The 23,071-nt window shown below is 46.8% G+C and overlaps 1 protein-coding gene across 2 annotated transcripts in view; it reads left to right on the top strand.

Moving 5' to 3' along the window:
- UTP4 (UTP4 small subunit processome component) overlaps window positions 1-23,071 on the top strand; it is a 392,106-nt gene that overhangs the window by 285,610 nt on the left and 83,425 nt on the right. For both annotated transcript variants that reach the window (XM_069635538.1, XM_069635537.1), the window contains 2 exons: window positions 21,295-21,401; window positions 21,935-22,030. In XM_069635538.1, the coding sequence (XP_069491639.1) occupies window positions 21,295-21,401; window positions 21,935-22,030 (203 nt within the window). The remainder of the gene's footprint in view (window positions 1-21,294; window positions 21,402-21,934; window positions 22,031-23,071) is intronic.

Here is a 23,071-nt window from a genome sequence, read left to right as displayed (position 1 = left end):
ATAAGTCTGCCTAGGTCACACTTACCTTTTAGGTTGCTGGTAGCTCCTTACAAAAGTACAGGTTTTACTTGTATAACTGTGTTTTCCTAAAATAAGTTAGTTATTGCTTCCCTTAGTCTGTGAACTGAAAAGCAAGTGTAATTGAATGTTACACCCCAATGTCCAACTCCCCTAGAATAACTGTTATCCTGAATCGGAGTTAAAGGTATTTTACTGTTCCTAGAATAAGTGTTCCACTATTCTGAAAAGTGTATTGTCCAATTGGCATAATATGTGATTTCTTGCTGAGTGTCATTTTACAATTGATAGGGTCTACTACCCTGGTATTACTGTAAGTAATCCGAAAGTAACTATTGGTTTTGACTTTTCCTAGAACTCCTATTAGTGTTCCAAATAAAGTTACATGCTTTGGTCGGTGTACTTTAAAGCATAGCTTTGTGTTTTTCTATTATGTGTTTATATGTTCTGAGATAGTACTCATTTCCCCCAATATTTGTCTGGGCCAACTTGCCTTTCTAAATAAACCATTTATTTTTACAATTCATAGTGTCAGTGTTTCTTTGGACAATTTGTATTATAATTTCTTTGTATTGATTCTATAGCCCTCTCTCCCTCCTAAGATTAGCCTGGCTGCTCTGTCTACGCTACCATAAACTCAGGTGGTACAGCCTTATGCTAAGAGCAGAATTCTGTACTGCCTCAGTTGAATTTGACTAAGCTGTACTTCAGAAAAACTGTCCCAACAGAGAGAATATAGAGACATACTTTGGGGAGAATGTATGGATGTGGGCCTCAACACAATATGGGGTATGCTCAAAGTGCTATTAAGGGGTCAGTTAATCGTCATAAAAGCTGATAGAGAGAAGCAAAGAAAGCGGATAGAGAGAACTAGAGGATCAGTTAAAGACCATGGGAAAACTGGCTTATGGTCAGGAGAGAGCTTTGCAGAGAGCACTGAAACCTACTGAGTCAATTAGAACTAAGCTGTATTCCACAGATATTCCAGATGGGGATAAACAAGAAGCCTATAGAAGTACGATCCCATTACCATAAATATCCAGTTTAGAGAGGGAAGAACTAGAGGGAAATTCAAGAAAGTGAAATTGAGGCAATTAAAATCACTCCCCTCTAAATAAAGCTCCTGTCCCGGATGGATATCCACCACGTTTTTTATTAAAAATGTCAAACTAACCTGGTTCCATGGCTCGCTAAATTGTACAATTCATTCAGGCCAACGGAAAATATTACAGGATCAATTAATGAAGCAAGGGTGGTGGTAGTCCCGAAACTTTATAAAGACCCGCCACATCCAGGCTCAAATAGACCTTTAGCACTAATGATACCACGATTTATACAAAAATCTTGGACAATAGGTCAACAGCACTTCTCCGTGACTCATAGGGCCAGATCACTGCGTGTTCATACCTATGAGCGCATGACAATATAGGCCGAGGCTGCCATTTAATAGAACAAACATCGATTACACGACAGCCGGCCGATCTGGTATCGTTGCACGCGGAAAAGGCATTTGACTGCGTGGAGTGGTCCCTTTTTGTTTTGCATAATGGAGTATATGGGACTTGGATCGGAATTTCTTCAAATGATACAGGCTAACTACCAAACTCCCTCTGTTCGGTTTGCTGTAAACGGCACTCTCGAGGTCTTGAAATTAGGCGGGCTACAAAACCAGTATACCTGCTGTCACCGTTGCTCCATGCCATTTATTTAAAGCCCCTACCAACCGGGCTAAGGGTCACAGACGGGTCAAAGGGATAAGTATGGCTGGGGAGGATCACAAAGCTATTGCGTTTGCGGGTGACATGCTGATAGCATTAGAAGATCCGGAGAAGTCACTGTCGGAGCTAATGGAGGAATTGGAAGAATTTGGGACAATGGCGGGGCTAAAGATTAATCGACAAAAATAAGAATTTCTGAACTCCACTCGGACCGTTTAGAGCAGATACAGACCCCCACCCAAATTAAACTGATACACTAGGGATTACTTACTTGGGGGTTGTCACCACCAAGACATTAGGACAATTATATAGTGCAAACTATCCTCAACTGCTACAGAAACTAAAAGTAGAATTGCAAAGATGGAGTCCCATTCGGTTTCATGGCTAGGAAGGTTAGCAGCAGTCAAGATGGTTACTCTCCCAATAATATTATACTACTTCCAGGCTCTCCCGTCCCTAGTGCTAAAATCCTTCTACTCTTAATAACATTTTCTCAGCATATATATGGCAGAAGAAGCACCCCCCACCCCACTCTGGATCGCTATGAGCACCCTAACAACTCCAAGAGACAAGAGGGGGATTGGGGCTTCCACAATTAGGCAAATATTACAAGCCAGCACAGCTCTGGGTTGAGGGAATGGTGAACAGGCGACATACAGAAAATATGGGCTTGTCAGAACGGGGCAGTGGCGGGAGCACCCCGTCGGGCCTCCTGTGGCTAAGAAAGATGAATAGACCACCGAATGTGCACATTAGTACAATAATTGGGCTAGCTGACATATGGGATTCAGTGCTAGCTAGAAGGGTCTCTTTTGACTGTCCCATCCCCATTTTCGCTACTGTTTCACAATCCAGTTTCCACCATGGATGAAAAGGAGTTTGTTTAGGGGATGGTGGATGGCAGGATGCCTGAAAGTAAGAGACCTGTATCAAGGTCAGAAGCTCAGATAATTTGAGGCCAGTAAACCATGTTTAGGGATCACTGAAGAAGATAGATTGCACTATTGTCAACTGAGTCATTGGCTAACTGACCCCAGTATGAAGGCAGCAGCTACTCGCCAATTAATCCCGTATGAGATATTTATTACAGCCCACTCTGGATCGAGGGAAATCATATCATCCCTATATACATTTCTTAATGAAAGTTCAACACTGGTACAATGGTGGTAAATGAAGAGGCGGGAGACCACATTTGGGGATGCTACGCCTGTGGAAAGGTGGGAACATCTCTGGCTCAATATACCAAAGCTAAATCTATCCATCCAACTGCAAGAAATGTGGTATGAGAACGTACCAGGGGCATTGCACCCCACAAGGCTTAACGCAATGTACCCCCTCACATCGTCTGAGTGTTGGAGGGTGGGGGGGGGATGCACGGCTAATGGAAACTGGAACCATATTTGGTGGGACTGCTCGATCCTCCGGTCATTTTGGCATGGGGGTAGAATCTCAGATGAGGACAATATTTCAAGGAGCGGATATTCTGACCCAAAGGTATGGTTGTGTGGCTTGTGGCATCCTGAGTGCAAAACGTATACTAGGAGACAACTGAGAGGCTACATGGTTCTCCTTATCCAAGCATGTTTTGGAATTGTACAAAAATGGAAACAAAGGCAGGCACCAATAGAGTATGATTGGTGACGAAAGGTATGGAACTTTGTGGCATTGAATGGGTAACATATATGATAAAAGGAAATTAAGTAAATTCTCAACTAAATTGGGGGACCTTCAAAGTGACTATATGGTGCAATGGTGCCCACATAAATTGAGAATTCTGGACATACTGTGAACGGAGGTAATCCAGTTGACACTCCACAGCTCAATGGGAAAGGATCCTCTGTCGGAGGGGATTTTGGGGGGAGGGGGGTTAATGTTTTACATGTCATCAAAATTCTATAAAATATATTATTTTAAAAATGAGTTACTTTTTAGATTACTTTACAGTAAGTCAAGGGTAGTAGACCCTGTCAGTCATACAGTGAAACTCAGGTTAGAAATCACTTAGTAAGCCAACCCTGTTACCAGGATACTCTTCTGAATAGTGTAACACAAATTCATGGAGCAGTATAAATCTATAACTACATTCACTGCTTTTTGGCCTGGAGGCACTCTGGCTGAAAGCCTTGGAGGGTAGATTCTGGCGGGACATTCTAGGGCTACTATACCTAAAGTCCTGCAAGTTACCAACATGCCCACTGCTGGACCTACTAGGCAAACAGCCACTCGTGTCTAAAATTGAAACACTATCGCCCTTGGTATCCGGTGACCTTATTAGCATGGGCTGGAAGCCTGAATCTTGCATGATTTGACTAGGAAAGCGGCACGTACAATCGAGCAATGGGATTGGTGCAAAAACGATGTACATTTAGCAACTTTAACCAACTATCACATTATTATGGAACAACTTGTCCATACCTATAAAGCACCCCGAGGACACTTGTTACTGTGCCCTTCTCCTGAACTGCGCATATTCTTGCTCCTTCTGAGAATCAGCAAATTGCCTGTTCTCGGCCCGTAGCAGGAAATTCTAAAGGAGGCGACGTATTGCCGCTCCTTTGGATTTGAGAACCACCTGGAGACGGCCCAGCATGTCCTAATGGAGTGTAAGGAACATGTCCCATTATATGTTAGTAGGCTCGGGCGGTTATGTCTCCAATCCCAAAAGTATTTGGCATTATTGCCTGAACTCAGGCCATAAATCCATGTACATCGCAATTTCAATGTTTAGAAGGAACTTTTAAAACCCGGAAAAGTAGGGCCCCATATCAAAAATGATAAAAGAAATTCAAACTTGCCTAATGCATGGTTAAATTATGATGATTTATGAACCATGCACTTTAAGGTGGTATGCCGAGAGCAAGCTTTTGCCTCCTGTTATTTGTATTTAAATATAGCCAATAGCTCTAATATACTTTGTGATTTGAGGAGTTGGTATTCATTTTATGAAGTTTTATGGAGGTTCTATGAAATGAAATTGAAGTTTTAATGAAATTCAATGAAATTAAACGTTATGGAATATACTGATTACAGAAACTGAACTTTTATATATCGGACTATGTAACAATATTATGTGATGTATGAATTTAATTGTGAATGTATTATGATAAAGCTCTTTGAGCTATAATCCTAATTAATAATACATAAAATAACTACAGTCAGGATAAAACAGTAACACCTTGTGGTGTACTATACAATTACAGTTGCTTTTCAGATCAGTGAAACACAGGTAAGCAATAATTCTGTACACTTAAGAATTGCACACAGCTATTCAAGGTAAGTAAAACCCAAGGTAGGCTTCTAGACAGGTCAGGGGAAGAAAGACCCAGTTTGGTGTACATTTATATATACTTTTCAGAATGGCAGAACACATTCAAGGTAAGTAATTTTATCATTTCTCACTCTGAGTGAAGGTTACCAACCAACTCCTTCACAAGTACGTACACTTTGAAACAAGTGTCCCCTTTTCTAGGCAATAGGCCCCATCCTTGGAAGTCTTTCCCTGTTCTTGGAGCATAAGTGTTCTCAGCGGCAGAAGGGGTCACTAGGTCTCTAGTGTCCAACAGACATGTCAGGATAGGCACAGACGTAGCAAATGTCAGAGTTCCCCAGGAGGACTGTTCAAACAAGTATTTCGCTTTGGAGAGTTTGAAAGGGTCCAGGGACTTCTGATAAGACACCCTAGGAGGATTCCAGCAGTGGGCCTGGGTGAACTGGATGAGAGGACTACCAACCACAAGAAACACCCCAAAAGCTTTACAGAAATGACATTGGCTTAAGGTAAGTAAATACCCTAGACAACACAGTACCTCAGCACAGACTAGCATTTGCAGCCGGGGAGACTTAACGATCTGCAGCTAAAAACCTGGTCGATAAATTCCTTGTCATGGAGACTGAAGACAGGACACTAGAAGGGGTTTTTCAGCAGGGATCAATGGGGAAGACTCCAGGCAGAGTTTCTTTATGGCTGGATTCGGCTCTATGGTTTTGGCGCCCTTTTCAGGATCCAGGAGAAGACGGAATATGGCTGGTCGGAATATTGTCTCTAATCTGGCCCAACACTCTAGTGAGGGGAGTTTAAGGACTGAAATCGTGCCTCTGTAGATCCTGCAGGATGCCACCAAAGTTTCAGCTCGAATCAGAAGACTGCACCTCCCAATGGCTCGAGGTCCCAAGGTATTGCAGCCCTGCAACATCGCAGCACGACATGGGATGGCTCAAAATGCAGGTTTTCTTGAGAGTAGTGGATCTCACATGACTTTGGGTCAGAGTTATTTTCTCAGTCCCCAGGTCGCTTGGAAGGAAGGGTAACAGCTGGCTCTGATTACACAGCAGGCTCCCCGGTCGCTGGAAAACATTACAGCTGCGGTTTCTTCATATTTCTCTTCGGATTGAGGTTCAGTGGTCGACTATCTCTTCAGCTTCCAGAATCTGACTTTTATGCAGAAACCCAGCCAATCAAACGGGCGTGCAATATTCAAACCTGGGGGGTTGGCAGTCCTTTCAGGACAGCCAGCCTCCCAGTTGGAACTGGATTCTCGCATTCAGGCTGGAAGACAAAGGGGTGCAGAGCTTTGGACTCCTCCCTTGCTTCCTGCCTTCAGACACTCTGGAGCTTGGGCGGGCTTGACCTAGGTCTCTCGTCCAAGATAAAACTAACACAAAGGACTTTCCCGCCCTGGAGGGCAGGGGACGAACCGAGCAGGGACAAGAAGCACAAAAATGGCAAAAAAGAAGACAGGTGGGGGGGATATGGGGGGGTCCTATTTTGCTAAAATAGCACCTTTGGGTGACTTTACCCGCAGTAAAGGTGCACCAAATTAGTAAAAAGGTTTACTGCCACCAGCTATTAAAGGTAAGCTTGTCCATGTAACTGAATTGTTATGGTACTTGTGAGAAAGGGGATGTATTGTATCTCCCCAGCACTCCACATAAGGTGAGAGTTGCTGTTTTTTAACTAACAAAATGAAGAAGGGATACAAATATCCTTTCTACCCTTGAACTGTAGTTCTCACATGGGCAGCCAGAGAAAGTAAAAGGGGAGCCCAAAGGGCAACCCTGCAACATAAAAGTATATACCAAAAAGGTGTCAAAAGGAATACATTTAAAAGGACACTAGAGTCTTAAAAATGACATCCATTAAAAGAGTAAAAGGATCTGCGAGTGTGGCGAAAGGTTCCCACTCACTGAGGTATAGGGTAAAATAATTCACCAGTTCAGCAAAAAGTTCTGGAGTTCTCACAAGTGAGGTGCATTTAGCACTTAATTTAAAATCTTACCCAACACTAGTGGCTGTAACTGTAAAAAAGAAAACAAATAATTGTATTCAAACATTATTTCTATATTTCATAAATGCTTAATAAAAATGACTTGATATAAATTGGTCGTGACTTCACAGTTGGTGCTTTATAAATCACAAATGATATAGGTTATAACGGGCTTAATAGCCACAGGTTTCTATGCGCGGACATGGGGATCGAACCGGTGTTGCTCCGTGTCGTCTTGCTTCCAAGGTGAGCACGTTGCCTCTGAACCATTCTCCCGCGACAAGGAGGGAATGAAGTGGAAGAAAGCGAGTGTTTGGTTTCATCCTTTGTCTATTGCCATCATAGACCGAGGGAGGGCGTCCCATAGAAATGAAATAAAGGTTCTTCTGTAGTACAGTGTGTCGCTTGAATTTAGTGTCGTACGACCTAATTTCACTACCCTGTTTTGGACATCTTGCAGTTTTTGTTTTGTGGAAAATCTAGTAAGGAGTGTTACAGTAGCCAACTTTTCTTACCACTGGGGCGTACTACTGTGGGTTCTTTGTAATAAGGATGGTGAGAGGTGGATTGTTTCTTTACACAGGATCTGGATGTTAGCCTTCCTATATGACCTGGTTGAGATAATACTGAAAGAGGCAGTACTGAAAATGTGAGCTTTGGTTACTTACTCTGGTTTCCTTGCCAAACGTGCTACTCCGTCATATCAAAGGGATATGGTGGTGTAGAACATAACTTAAGAGGTGTGCCTGTCCTTTGACCCATTCTTAGATGGGACACTATTAGACATCCACCCTTCCCTTTATCTGAAACTGGCATTCTTTTTTTATATTTGATTTCCTTACAGCGTTTCAAAATCATAAGCTATATCCAATTTCAATACCTCTGCAATCTATGGTCTCTTATTAAGAGCTAGAAAAGCGAACACGACACTAATTGAGAAGTGGTCGCACAATCTTTCGACTGGTATGTTATTTTATTGGGCATTTGTATACTGCCTTTTGCCATTGTTGGGATTCCAGCATGCTCTGGTTGGAACGCCCTCAGGGACTGTAGTCCAGGTCATTGGCGAGTGTAGTGTAGCAAATAGTGCTTGGGTGCACTCGGTATGTGTGCAGCCAGTGGAGATTAGGTGGTGTGTAGCTGCATTCTAGTGCTAGGTGTGGTGCAGTGATTCTGTGAGAACAGTGGAATATGTGCTTGGACTTGGGTAACTGCATTCTGGTGGCAGTGGAGTTTGTGAAAGGGATTGTGTGCAGCTAGTCCAATTATTCGTGGCGTATAGCTGCGTTCTAAAGTAATGGGTCATGTCAAGGTTGAAGAGAAGGGGTGAGAGGCAGGTGATTTGCTGTCAATTAGTGAGGAATGAGGCGACCCAGGCGAGCGCTGAATCTCGTTTTCCTAGGGAGTGCAGTCTGTCAAGGAGGATCATGTGGTAAATGGTGTAAAAACGCTGGTGTAAAACGCTGCCAAGAGGTCAAGAAGAAAGTGCTGTGCATCCATGGACAAAAGAAGGTGGGAGATGAGATGTAGAACTATCCCGCAATTGTCTTTATGCGGTGGGGAATGTACATGGTAGATTAAACTGTTAAACAGAAAGTTTTGGACACCGAAGAGAATGTTTAAGATATGTGATTTTAGTGCATGCTGGGGTTGTGAGCATAGAGAAGCAACTTTAGAACGTATGACGTGGGAATGCAATAAAGTGAGCGCCTTTTGGGAAGATGTTCGCTCCATGAATAATGGAGCTGGCATTCTTGGCCCTCATTACGACCCTGGCGTTGGTCCATGGTGCTAATAGCACCATGGTCCATGCCGGTAACTTACCGACTCCGCCATGGCGGAATGGGGAATTACCGCCCCATTCCGAGGTTGGCGGGGCGGTAATTCCCCATGCAGCCATGGCCCTTCCCCATTCCCATTTTTGCCCCATAGGGCTCAATGGAAATGGGGAAGGCACGAAGTACGGTGCTGCAAATTGCGGCACCGTACTTCGCACCAAGGTCCCTTTGCGGGTTGGTTTTTAACGCCTGCAAAAAGCAGGCGTTAAAGTCCCCATCCCACAAAGGGACCTCGTAATCGGGCGTTACGGGTTTAACGGCGCCGCCACCTTTTACGGCGCCGTTAACCACTTAACGCCTGGGTTGTAATGAGGGCTCTTGAGTGTGGAATTGGTCTGGATGACTCCAAAATCCCTTCTCAACTGTGGTAGATCAGTGTCGGCCATCTACATTTCATATTTTAAGCTATGGTGGTGAAGGTGATCGGTGGCAGGAGTAATCCTGATGCGATGTATCTGTTCAAATAAAGCATTTCCCAGCGTATTGTTTAGGTTTTCTTCGAACACAAAAATATCGGAGAGCTGAAAGCCACTAGATATTCAAGGTACTCAAAGCTCCTTCCTTTTAGATGTGAATGTTTTTATCAATACGATTAACAGAGAACCAAACATGAACATTAAGCTTTGCTTTGTGTTTTTAAATAACCTCCCAGGTCATTTGGTTTCCTTAAGGCACACGTAGCATGCCTAGAACTATTTTACTATGAAATGATGTAATGGGGGCAGACTAAGAAGGGGGGATGTGTTTGGTAACCTTTTCATTTTAGTGCTACTCTCCCTTACTTGTGAGCCCCACAAAACGTTTTGCTGGACTGGTTGATAGGTTCCCACTCACTGGGGTAGAAGGAAACATTTTCCACACTCTCAGCTTCTTTTACTCTTTTTTTTTTTTTTTTTTTTTTTTTTTAATGGGTGTAATTTTTAAGACTCTCCATAGTGTCTTTTGGATTATCTCTTTTGACAACCTTTTGGCATATACCTTTTTATTGTTGCTGGGTTTGCCCTTTGGGCTCTGCGTGTCATTTTCTCTGGCTAAACCTTGTGGGAACTACTGTTCCCAAGGATAGAAAGGATACTTCATTCTCTCTAAACTTTAATTTGGTTGAGACCAGCACACCCCACCTTATGTGGAGTGCTAGGGAGAAAGTGTATCCCCTTTCGAGGGGATTGGGTCCTCCGACGTATTCCATATCTATGACAGGTAATGTCCACAGCTGTGCTGCTTCGGAAAATCTTTGGCGTCTGTGTCCTGCGTCGATGCGCCGTCCCCGAGGACCGCCTCCGACAGCCAACGTCACCCGATGTGATAAGTAGGACACACAACGCCCATAGCCTCAGTTCCATTTTTTCCGCGAACGTGTTCGCTTCGTGAATCTCGGTACGCCTCGACTCGTTGGAGTTTGCTGTTTTCAATTCTCGGTTCGTTGAACCTGTTCGGTTTGTTATGAAGACCTGTTCGTGGCGATGTCTTCTTAGTCTTCAACCCTGCGTCCGGGCTTCAAGAAATGCGGGGACTGTGGGTCCAAGATGTCGGTCACGGACTCGCACAACGCCTGCTTCTGGTGCCTCGGGGAGGCCCACGATACGGACGACTGTGTCGACTGCCAGTCGCTCACGGCAAAGGCCTTGCGGGAACGCAAGAAGAAGCTGTCGGTAGGCCGGGTGTCTAAGCCCCGGAAGTCGAGGTCTGCGGGGCTTTCGACGGATGACTCGAGGGGTGACTCTCCACGTCATCGTCGGAAGTCCAGTGGGTCTCCTTCCAGGAGTCGGTCTCGCCACTCCTCCGCCTCTTCGAGGCATTCCCGGAAGCACCGGCATAGGTCGCCTTCCCCGTCCTCTTCCGAGGACTCCGCCCGTAGGCGGTTCGCTTATCCCTCCATGCAAGCGACACCGGAGGAATGGGCTTCCTTCGGGAAGCAGATGCTAGTGATTCTTGAATCGCAGGGCACCGGTCAGTCCGCGCCTCCGAGTGGAGTCGGTCGGCTCCGGTCGAGAGACACCGCTCATACGCCTTTTGGGCTCGGGTGGTCAGCACGGCTCGCGGGAGAGGTCCCGCTCGGACAAGGGTAGCCCTTCTCACCATGCCCGTTCCAGGTCCCGGTCTTCCGACGCGCTCAAAACTGCGTGATCCTGTGCCGTCTTCGAAGAAGACGTCGACGCCTGTGGCGCCGAGGTCGTCGACTATTTCTCTCGAGGCTCCGCCTCCGAGGGGGTCGTCGACGCCGTCGGCGCCTAGGTCGTCGAGAGACACGCTCGGAGCTCCGGCTTCAAGGCCTGTGTCGATGCCGCCGATGCTGGCGGCGCTGCAGATGACCTCGACGCCTTTTCTGTCGACGCCGTTCGGCACCTTTCGAGGCGGTGGTGTCGGAGGGGCCCCGTGGCACGGGGTTTGCCCCTAGAAGGGCTCTGGTTAAGGTCAGGCACTGATTTGGTCCCCAGAGGACTTCCTCTCCCGCCTGGAGTACATTTCTGAGGGTGATGAAGGCTCTGATGGCAGCTTGGTTCCGGTTACGGTTCCCGATGAACTTATCTCGGGCCATAGCCAGTTTGATGACCTGTGGCAGTCGCTGCATGATGCCAGTGGACTGGACACCTCTCCGGAGGTGGAGTTTTGTAGGCCGGAGCCTGGCACTCATGCCGATTCTCCATATCGGCGCCTGATGTCTCGGGTTACCGAGTACTTGGGTTGGTCAGCTCCCCTTGGGGAGTTCGTTCAGCATGATCTCACGGACATCCTTGATCTCGGTCCACCCACTGACCCGGTTTTGCCTTTTCATATGCCTCTGCAGAGAAGGGTGGCGGCGGCTTGGACTGCTCCGGAGAGTCTCCCGGCAGTGGGCAAGTCTTTGTCGCGAAAATACCATCCAGCCAGTAGCGACCCCTGCTACTTCTCTAGGCACCCCACTCCGGAGAGTTTGGTGGTGCAGGCGGCTACGGCCCCAGCAAAGCAGGCGTCGTATCCTACCATCCCTCCGGATAGGGACGACAAACGTTTTGACGGCTGGGCGAAGAAAGTGTTTTCTTCGGGGGGGTATGGGGCTTCAGGCGGCAAACTCCATATGTGCCTTGTCTCGTTTCACACACACATTCTGTGGAACTGTGTTGCATTAGCGGCTGAACATATTCCCGAAGGGGACGAACGGGATGGTTTCCTTGCTATGGTTCAGGATGGCAAGGATGCCATGTGTGAGGCCGTTCAGTCGGGTTTGGACTGGGCGGATTGTGTCAGCCGGTCCATGGCGGCGAGCACCGTAATGCGCAGGTTTGCGTGGTTGCAGAAGTCTGGGTTTGCTCCTGATGTGCAGTCCCGGCTCCTCAACATGCCCTTTGACGGTGAACACCTTTTTGGCAGCAAGACTGACGAGAGCCTTGAGAGGTTGCAGACCTCTAAAGCTGCAGCTAAGTCGTTGGGCGCTGCAGTTCGCCAACCTCCGCCTTTTCGTCCTAGGGGACAGCAATGGAGGGTAGGTTCCTTTCGCTATTACTCATCCTTCAGTAAAGCGAGGGGAGCTAGCAGTCAAAGAGGCCATCGTAAGAGTGCCAGAGGTGGAAATAAAGGTACTCGAGGTGCCAAGGCCGCTTGGGCAGTTGCCTCTTTGCCCTCGGGCAACGCCGCAGCCGCTACCACTCAGTCATGAGGCAAGGTTGGGGGAAGGCTGTGCAGCATCTTGTAGAGTGGCAAGCCATTACTGTCTTCCTTTTCGGCAGAGGCCTCACGACAATCCACCAGGGAGCCTCTTTGAAGAGTCCGGATCCGCTCCTTGCGCAGGAAATTCAAGCCCTGCTGGAGAAAGGCGCCATAGAACTGGTGCCTGTAGCGGAGAGGAACAAGGGATGGTATTCCCCTTATTTTTTGATTTCAAAGAAAGACTGGGGATTGAGACCCATCATGGACTTGCGCGGTTTGAACAAACTCCTCAGGAAGGACGAGTTCAAGATGGTGACTCTTTCTCAAGTCCTCCAGGCCCTTCAACTTCAGGACTGGTTGATGTCTCTCGACCTCAAGGATGCTTACTTCCATGTGCCGATCCATCCCAAGCACAAGAAGTACCTGAGGTTCGCGGTTGGCGGCTCGCACTTTCAGTTTCGGGTCCTGCCGTTCGGATTGACCACCGCCCGAGGGTTTTCACCAAGCTCATTGTGGTGGTGGCAGCGCATCTCAGGAAGGGGGGATTCACGTCTACCCCTACCTGGACGATTGGTTGATCAGGGGCAGCTCTCCCGAGCAAGTCCTGGATCATCTCTGTCACCTGCCACTTCCTTCACAGGCTGGGCTTCTCCCTCAATTTAAAGAAGTCCCATTTGACACCAACGCAGCAGCTCCAGTACCATTTGACACCAAAGCAGCGGCTCCAGTACATCGGAGCAGTGCTCGACACGTCCCTGGGGCAGTGTTTTCCTCCTCAGGTGAGGGCTCTTCACATTCAGCAGATGGTGCACAAGTTTCAGTTTGCCCAGAATCTCCCAGTGTCCGAGTTCTTGAGACTGCTCGGCCTCATGGCATCCTGCATTCTTCTGGTGCCAGAGGCTCGTCTGCGGATGAGATCTTTGCAGTGGGCACTCAAGCACCAGTGGTCTCAGTCCTCCGGCAGGCTGTCGGACCCTGTTCAGGTGCCGCCCTCGGTGGCCCGGGACCTTCTGTGGTGGGCTGTCAAAGGCAATCTGATGAGGGGGGCTCCATTTTGGCTGCCCTGGCCGGAGGTGACTATCGTGACGGACGCATCCCTCACGGGATGGGGAGCTCATGCCAACGAGTTGACAGTCAGCGGTCGTTGGTCTCCGGAGTCCAGACTCCATATAAATCTGTTGGAGCTGAGGGCCGTCAGGCTAGCCCTGAAGGCTTTTCTGCCGACTGTGCGCGGAAAGAGTGTCCTGATTCTAACGGACAGCATAGTGGCCATGCACTACCTCAACAAAAAGGGGGGAGGGGGGAGGGGGAGGGCAGGGTCACTTCCGCTGTGCAGGGAGGCGATGCAGCTCGAGTTCTGGGCCATCCAGCAGGAAGTTTCGATCTCGGCTGTTCATCTGACCGGAGACAACGAGACGGCGGACACTCTGAGCAGGCAGAGTTCGATCTCTCACGAGTGGGAGCAGGCTCAGGAGATTCTCCTGGAGATCTTCGCCCTTTGCGGGACCCCTCAAGTGGATCTCTTCGCCGCCAGTGTCAACCGGAAGTGTGAACGGTTTTGCTCGCGGGAATTTCCTCCAAAAGGAGCCTTAGGAGATGCGTTCGTGGTGGAGTGGTCATTCCCACTGCTGTATGCGTTTCCTCCAGTCCCCGTCATCCCGCAAGTGCTGTGGAGGTTATGGAGGTTCGTTTCCCGGATGATCCTCATTGCTCCGGCGCGGGCCCGGAGGACGTGGTACCCGGACCTTCTAGACTTATCCATCTGCCCTCCACGTCGTCTTCCCTACCGAGACGATCTGCTCTCACAGGAGGGGGGTTAGGTTCTCCATCCAGAGGTCAGATCCCTCAATCTTCACGCTTGGAATCTGAAAGCTTGAGGTATAAGGATTGGGACCTCCCTGAACACGTGATGGAGGTGTTGCTCTCGGCCAGGCGGCCGGCAACTAAGTCTCTGTACCGTTGCCGTTGGAGAAAGTTCTGCGACTGGTGCAGGGTTCAGAATGTGGATCCTTTTGAATGTGACATTCCCATGGTTGTCTTTTTTGCTTTCTTTGGCCCACAGGGGCTTGCAAGTGGGGACCAATAAAGGTTACCTGGCGGCGCTGTCCATGTTTAAGCGCTCGTCTGAAGAGTGTTCCTATTTTAAGATTCCTTTAATTTCGCAGTTTTTGAAAGGGCTCACTAATGTGTTCCCTCCGTCACCTTTTCTGGTGCCAGGTTGGGATTTGAACCTTGTTAAGTTTCTTATGGGTGCTCAGTTTGAGCCTTTACATTCTTGCCCTTTGAGGCTGTTAACTCTGAAAACTGTGTTTTTGGTTGCGGTTACTTCCGCTCACAGAGTGAGTTACAGGCACTTTCAGTTAAGCCACCCTTCACTGTGTTTCACAAGGACAGGGTTGTCCTTAGAGTTCGTCCTTCTTTTCTTCCGAAGGTGGTTTTGAAATTTCATTTGAGTCAGAAGGTTGTTCTTCCGGCGTTCTATCCTCCTCCACATCCTGGTAAGGAAGAGGAGAGGCTCCATAGGCTTGATCCTCGGAGAGCGTTGAGCTTTTATATTTCGCGCATGTCCCGGGTCAGAGTGGACGATCAACTTTTCATTGGTTACGCTGGAAAGCGTTTGGGACAAGCTGTGACGAAACAGACTTTGTCTCGTTGGATTATTTTAGCTATCTCCGAGTGTTACCGCTTGGCGGGTAAGGACCCTCCGGCTGGCTTGCGGGCCCATTCTACCAGAGTGGCTGCGTCTTCTGCCCCGCAGAGGGGAGTTCCTATTCGTCACATCTGTGATGCAGCCACCTGGGCTTCAGTACATACTTTTATACGTCACTATTCCCTCGATTCCATCAGAGGGCACGATCTGGCCTTTGGCAAGGCAGTTCTCTATTCCGCAATTTGATTGGGCATGCTAAATTTGTATTATAAATTCTTTCCCACCTCCTTGCTTGGTACTGCTTTGGGAGCCTGTCAGAGATATGGAAAACGTCAGAGGACCCAATCCCCTCGAAGAACAAGTTACTTTCTTACCTGGTAACGTTCTTTCGATGGGATGGTCTGACGACGTATTCCATATCGCTCCCTCCCTGCCTTCCCGCTGCAGAATTTCTTTTGCGATTGCAGCTTGCGTTCCGCAAGGCCTTGTGTGTCTGACTGGCAGAGAACTGGTGGCACATGTTCTGGGAAAAAACTATAACTGAGGCTATGGGCGTCGTGCGTCCTACTTATCACATCGGGTGACGTTGGCCGTCGGAGGAGGTCCTCGGGGACGGCGCATCCACTAACTTTTGTTACAGGGACATGCTTACCCTAATAATTCGGTGCACTTTTACTGCTGGCTGTTTCCACAGCTGCGGTAAAGACACACGTGGGTGCCCATTTTACCAAAATGGCCTGTCTTTTTTTTTTAAACATTGTTTTGTTTGTTTTGTCCTCTTTTTTGCCATTTTTGAGTTTTATGTCCTTTCTTGGTCCTTCCCCCTACGTTTCAGGTTGGGAAATTAATTTGTGCAAGTGTTGTCTTTGGCTGGAGACCTGGGGCAAACCTGCCCGGGCTTTAGACTGTTTGGGACGGCAGGAAGCGAGGGAGGGGTCCAAAACTCTGCGTCCTTTTTTGTCTTCCAGCCTGCCTGCTGGGATCCAGTTCCAACTGGGAGGTTGGCTGTCCTGAAAGGACTGCCGACTCCTCAGATTTGAATGTTGCATGCTTTTATGATTGGCTCGGTTCCTGTTAAATACTCCGAACCTGGAAGCTGCTGACAAGATGACCACTGGAACCAAAACCAAAGAGGAAGACAAAGAAAATCCGGCTGAGCTGATTTCCTGCGACCGGAGAGCCTTCTGGATAACTGTTAGGTAAGATTTTCATAGCAATGATGCATCTCCCTGACCTGTCGACCCCAGAACATTTTTGCTTTACTGGTGCATTATTTTTCCTTGTACATCAGTGAGTGGGATCTTTTTTCCACACTCACGTAATCTTTTACTCTTTTTATGGGTGTCCTGTTTAAGACTCTCCATAGTGTCTTTTAAAAGTTATCCTCTTTGACAGCTTTTTGGCAATGAGTGCCTATTGTTGCTTGGTTGCCCTAGGGGCTCCCCTTCTAACTTTCTCTGGCTAACCTTGTCAGAACTACAGTTCCCAAGGGTAGAAATGATCCCTTTTACATTTGATTAGGTGAGACCAGCACCCCCACCCTATGTGGAGTGCTGGAGAGATAACATGCATCCCCATTCTCATTCTAAGGGTAACATTTATGTTACCAGGACAAACTTACCTGACTGGTGGCAGTGAACCTTTTTACCGATTTTGGTGCACCTTTACCGCAGGCTGTTTCCACATCCCGATAAAGACACTATGGGTGCCCATTTTACCAAAATGGTGGCCGTCTTCTTTTTTTCGCCATTTTAGTGTTTCTTGTCCTTTCTTGTTCCTTCCCCTGAAATCAAGGGTGGGAAATTCCTGTGTGTGATTTTAATCTGCGGTGGGAATCCTGTGGATTTCCCGCCCATGCTCTAGTGTCTGTGAAGGTAGGGAGCAGGGGAGGAGGCCAAAACTCTGCATCCCTGTGTCTTCCAGCTTGCCTGTGAGAATCAAGTTCAAACTGGGTGGCTGGCTGCCCTGAAATGGCTGCCAACCCCTGCCCTTGTGCCCCCACCACCCCCTGCTTCCCCCACCACCTCCCAAGTCTGAATGTTGCATGGCTGTTTGGCTGGGTTCCTGCATAAAAGTCTGATCCTGGAAGCTGAAGAGGTAATCAACCACTGGAACGAAAACCAAAGCGGAAGATGAGGAAACCACAGCTGAGCCGATTTCCAGCTACCAGAGAGCTCATGCTGTGTAACCGGAGCCTGCGATAGCCCTTTCTTCCAATCAACATGTGACTCTGAAAAAGAATTAACCCGACGCAGAGCCCGGTGAGACCGACTAGACTCGAGGACCTGCATTTTCAGCCATCCCACATTGTGCTGCCTCCTTGCAGGGCTGCAATACCCTGGGACCTCAAGCCATCTGGTGGTGCACAGTATTCAGAATTCCGCTGAAACTTCCTGGACATCCTGCTGGATCTCCAGAGGCACGATTCAAGTCTGAAAAGTCCCCTCACCATTGCTGGATCTTGCAAATGAGAATCTGACCAGCAATAGTCTGTCTTCTGTGCTCCTGAAAAGGCACCAAATCCACAGAGCCGCGACCAGCTACAAAGAAACTCTTGCCTGAAGCATTCTGCATTGATATCTGCTGAAAAAGTCCATCGAGGGTCCGGTCTTCTGTTGTCCTGGCAAGGAATGCAATACCTGGCTTTTTGGCTGCAAATCCTCCTCCTTTGGCATCCTCTTCTGTGCTGAGTAGTCCATGTGAAAAACATCTTGTTTAAAGCTGTCCCCATGGGTCCTGCTGCAAAAGCCCTTCTGGAGTCTTGTCTTCAATCTTCCTGGTAAAGGAATTCACAACTGGGTTTTGGCTGCAGCTCCTGAAGTCTTTCTTGCTGGAACTCTTCTTCACTGATAAGGGACTGTGCACTGGCTTGTGTATTTACTTACCTTAAGCCTGAGTGTTTCTTGTGTATCCTTGGGATGCTGCTGTGCTGGGGAGGCTACCCATCCAGTTCACCTAGGCCCACTGCTGGCATCCTCCTTGGGTGTCTTCTGTGAAGCCCCTGGACCCTCAACTAACATTTAAAGTAAAATACTTACTTGTGTGCCCAGTCTTCCTCTGGAACTCTGACTTTACCTGCAACTGAGACGTAGCTCACTCCCCATACTGCTGGCTCCTTGACCACTAATGGCCCATCTTCTGCCTCTGAGAGAACTAATGTACTAGAAGTGGGCAGGGCTGGATAATTTAAGGGGTCTGCCTTTTAAAGTAAAACAAGTGTTGAAAAGTGTATTTACTTGCAACAGAGTTAGTTGGTAATTTTAAAGTGGGAGAATAGTTACAAAAGGTTACTACTTACCTTAGCTATGTTCTGCCATGCTGAAAAGTATATACAGGCTTTACTTACCTTGAAATATGCTGTGTGCCTTCTTAAATAAGTAATCTCCAAGTCTTGCTTTCCTTAGAAACTGTCTCGCGATTCTAACTGAAATTAGATTGAAGGTTAAGATACTCACCTGTGAATTGGGTTCCCCTCTTCCCAAAAGTAATACTATTGGTTTCACTTTATTATTCCTGTTAGGATAATTGTATGAGTGTCCCCAATTGGGTGTGACTACTGTTAGGTGTTCCAAATAAGGTTATATGCTTTGGCCTGTGTGCCTTCAAACATAGTGGTGTGTTTTTATAATGGTGTTTATGACCAACTAGTACTTACCCCAAGACCTAACTTGGCCTATATGTGTATTCATAATAAACCTTTATTTTGTATACTACTCCTGGTTGTCAGTGTGTCTATTGTATACTTGGTGTGTACTACAAGTTCAATGTACTTTTCTACAGCCCTCTCTCCCTCCTAAAATAAGTCTGGCTGCTCTGTCTGCTACCATGAACTCAAGTGGCACAGCCTTAAACTAAGAGTGTAGTCTTGCACTGTCTCAGTTGAATAATTTTACTAAGCCCTTAATTGGACTTAAGAAAAACTGTCCTAATAGTAACCAGAGCCTGCTGTGACCCTTCCTCCGAAGCAACCCCGAAAAGGCCAGCCCAGAGCCCAGTTAGATCCACTAGACTCAAGAACACCTGCATTTTGAGCTATCCCATGTCGTGCTGCTACTTTGCAGGGCTGCAATGCCCTGGGACCACAAGCCATCGGGCAGTGTATAGTCTTCCAAATTCTGGATCTTGCTGAAAGGCCTCTAGAGACACAAGTCTTTGAAGTCCCCTGACCAGGGTGCTGGACCAGATTAGTGACTAGAATCCGACCAGTGATATTCAGTCTTCCCCTGGCTCTGGAAAAGGGCATCAAAGCCACAGAGCTGCATCCAGTCACAAAAACTCTTGGCTGGAGCCTTGCCTGTTGTTCCCGATTGCAAAATCCCTTCCAGTGTCCTATTCATGACAAGGAATTCATTGACTGGGTTTTTGGCTGCAGATCCTGAATTCCTCCTGGCTAACTCTTCTTCTCTGCTGAAGTACTGGGGTATTGCCTACCTTAAGCTTGTGTGATTCCTGTGTAGCTTTTGGGATGTTTCATGTGATTGGGAGCCCTCTCGGCCAGTTCACCCAGGCCCACTGCTGGAATCCCTCCAGGGTGTTTTCTCTGAAGTCCCTGGACCCTAACTAACTGTAAAGTGAACGACTTACTTGTTTTGAAGAGACGTCCTGCGGAACTCTGACTTTTCCTGCAACTGAACCCTTTCTCACCCTGCCCACAGCTGGCACCTAGACCACTAGGGCCCCTCTTCTGCTCTGAGAGAATTCATGCAATAGACTAGGGAAGGACTGGATAAGAAAAGGACTCTGCCTTGAAAAGTAGAACATCTTTTTAAAAGTTACCTACTTGTAAGAGAGTTGGTTTGGTAACTGTCCCTCTGAAAAATGAGCAGTTACACAAGTTCTTACTATCCTTTGTATGTGTTCTGCCATTCTAAAAAGTATATATAAGGTTATTTTTATTCACCTGTGAATTGGTTCCTCCACTTCCCAAGAGTAATACTATTTACTTCACTTTACTATTTCTATTAGGAAGTGAATGTACAAGTTCCTCAACTGGGTCTTGCTTACCCTAACTTGCTCTATAGCCTGTTTAGAATAGGTCTGCCTTGTCTTACTTAACTTGAATAGTAGTGTGCCATTCTCAAAGTGTATTGTGGGTTTTACTAACCTTGCTCTGCCTTAAATGGTGTAAAGAGTTATTGCTTACCTTAATCTGTGTTTCACTGATCTAAAAAGCAACTGTAATAGTTTTACAACATTAGGTCTTTCTCACCGAGTATAACTGAAGATTATTCTAAATGTAGTTGTAGGTTCATGCTGTTCCATGAATTTGTGTTCCACTAGTCAGAAAAGTATACTTGCAACACTGGGCTGTGCCTCCCCTGAATCTGCTTGGAGCATTTCCAAAATAGTCACAGGTTACATTAGTTACCTTGAAATACTGCTGTATTACAAGTGTAATAAGGTTTTACTGTATCTGATTTGTTTAGTGCATTTTACAATCGCTGGTGTGTGTTAATACTTGTCACTCAGTAGCTTAACCCCCCTCCCCACCTCCAGAAAGTATGAGTTGTTTTACTAACTCTGAACTGAGTTCTAAAAAGTAATCTTACAAGGAATACTTGTAACAGAGTTGGTTTGTTATGTGATTTCATAACTGGGTGTCACTGCACGACTGACAGAATCTACTACCCTTGAAATACTGACTGTATTCAAAAAGTATGTATAACCTGGTTTTACTCCACAAGAATAGCTGATTGCATTCTGAATGTGTAATAGATTTGACTTACCTGGATTACTGATTGTATTCTTAAAAAGGTTATACTTTGAGTTGTATACCTGAAGTATTGAGTTGGTTTTAATAATTGTGTTTATATAAAATATGATGGTACTTATTTACCCAAGATTCATCTTGGCCTACTTGTATTTAAATCATTTCTTTTTTTATAATAGTGTTTCAGCGTTTCTTTGGACCATATGTTTGCTACAATTTCTTTGTACCAAGCTACAGCCCTCTCTCCCTCCTAAGATAAGTCTGGCTGCTCTGTCTACGCTACCATATACTCGGGTGGTACAGCCTTATACTAAGAGTGGAGTTTTGTACTGTCTTAGTTGAATGGTTTTACTAAGCCCTTAGTTGGACTTCAGAAAAACCTCCTAACATGATGGCTGCAAAGGTTTGAAGAAAGGCATGTGTACGAATGCAACTGTACCTGCATCATTGTTCCGCTTTCTCTCTTCAGGCTCTACAGGTCCTGCATATCTGCTCTCCACCAGTGCTGATGGAAAGTGGCTGAGTGCAGCATATCACAACTGGGAAATCCACATTTACAATGTCTGCAAATTAAAGGTAAGTGCCAGTTTTCTTGAAAGTGAATTTTTATTTTATATATTCAAGCAAATTCCCTCTATAATACTGGATGATTTCATGATTGTGCTAAGTTTGTGAGCTGTCGCATCCTTAGAATTTCATAGAGCAGTCTAAGAACACATTGTTAGCATTTAAGGGATTGAGCGATTTCAGCTAAGCAAGTCTGTCAACCACAAATTGAAAACTTGTTGAATGTATGTGCATATGCTAGCTTCTGCAGGACATTGACAGACCCACATCTGCTTTTTACTCTGAGCAGTCTGTAACTGCTTAGTGTTTGAGGAACTTGCACACTCACTACGTATCACCCCTAGGCAAAGCTTCCAAAGGCAACCTGGATTTGGGAATGAATGAATTGTATAGCATGACTGTCAACTTAATCACCTCCTGGCTTGGAAAAATGTACTATCTGGTGCTCCAAGAGGCTCCCTCCTAGATCCTTTATTACTCGTTTGGAAAGCTGCCTAGGCTGTACCTCCTGTTAATCTCACTATTTTGTTCTCCACATGCAGCATTATTGCACCGTTCCAGTCTATGACTTCCCACCTACGGCACTGTCCATTCATCCAGTTACCAACAACCTGGTCATTGCCCATTCGGACCAGCAGGTGGGTTACTGTCCTTTAATTCAATTATTGACTTTGCTATTGTGTGTGGTTGCGATTCCACTTAAAGAATATAATGCAGGGAACCTTGAGTGTGCTTGCTATTCCAGTAATCTGTTATTGACTTTAGTGCTTGTTTGCTGCCTCAGACATAGATACTGTGCTTGGTCATTGGGTACAGTTGCTATCGCACTAGATCTGGGCAATGTGAAGGTTTTCTTACTCCAGCATGGAGTCTGGCATGGATTCACATGCTCCTGAATATTCCCCGTCATTAGGCCGCAAATTCTCGGTAAAAGAAAGTTTCACTTTCACTTACAAACTGTATTTCTCCTCTAAACCAATCACTGAGCTCTGGGTCATTCATCCACCCCCCCCCCCTCCCCCAGCCAGTGACTGCCCTCTCCCTAAGCCCCACTTCTGGCAACATTCTTCAGATTTTTACTGCACGTTCAAGTGTTGGGAATCCTTGTGGTTTGCTCTGTGAGCTGATTTACATTTTTCACACTTTTTCAGTAAAAGTTTGGATTTTTGTCAAACAGCCCGTGCTCTTTCTTCATTGGCCAACAAGCGGGGATCTGTTTGTCGGTGAATTTCATCGCCCCTCAAGGGCAAGAATCGTCTGAGATTCATTGAATATTCCAGAAGGCCATCAGGCCTACTCCGCACCATGTCAAAGGAGGAGGGAAGCACCCTTTTCAAGCACTGCGCCAACTGCGGAATGTGTTTGTAGAGGACAAACATCCCCAGTGCCGCTACTGTCTCCATCCGGATCACAGGGAAGCGGATTGTGAGATCTGCCTTGGGTTCTCCAAACGAACCGTGAAGGATCGTTACAATAGGCTGCCGGTGTGGCTCAGCTCCAAGGCCTCTACCCTGTGCGGAAGCAGGGGCATGCCTCACCCAGGATCGGCCAGTCCGAAGAGTGCGGGTCTAGTCTAAGTCTGGTTCCATCGGGGCCGCCACGCAAGCGGGTCCCGCGACAGGCAGGGTGCACTCATCTTCACAATCTCCCTCCATCGCTCCAGCTCCTCCTCGAAGAGG

This window comes from Ambystoma mexicanum, chromosome 1q (assembly GCF_040938575.1).
Source record: "Ambystoma mexicanum isolate Mex_15411 chromosome 1q, UKY_AmexF1_1, whole genome shotgun sequence".
Taxonomy (NCBI): domain Eukaryota; kingdom Metazoa; phylum Chordata; class Amphibia; order Caudata; family Ambystomatidae; genus Ambystoma; species Ambystoma mexicanum.
The sequence above is the reverse complement of the archived record's forward strand: the minus strand, read 5'-3'. Positions and strand labels throughout refer to the sequence as shown.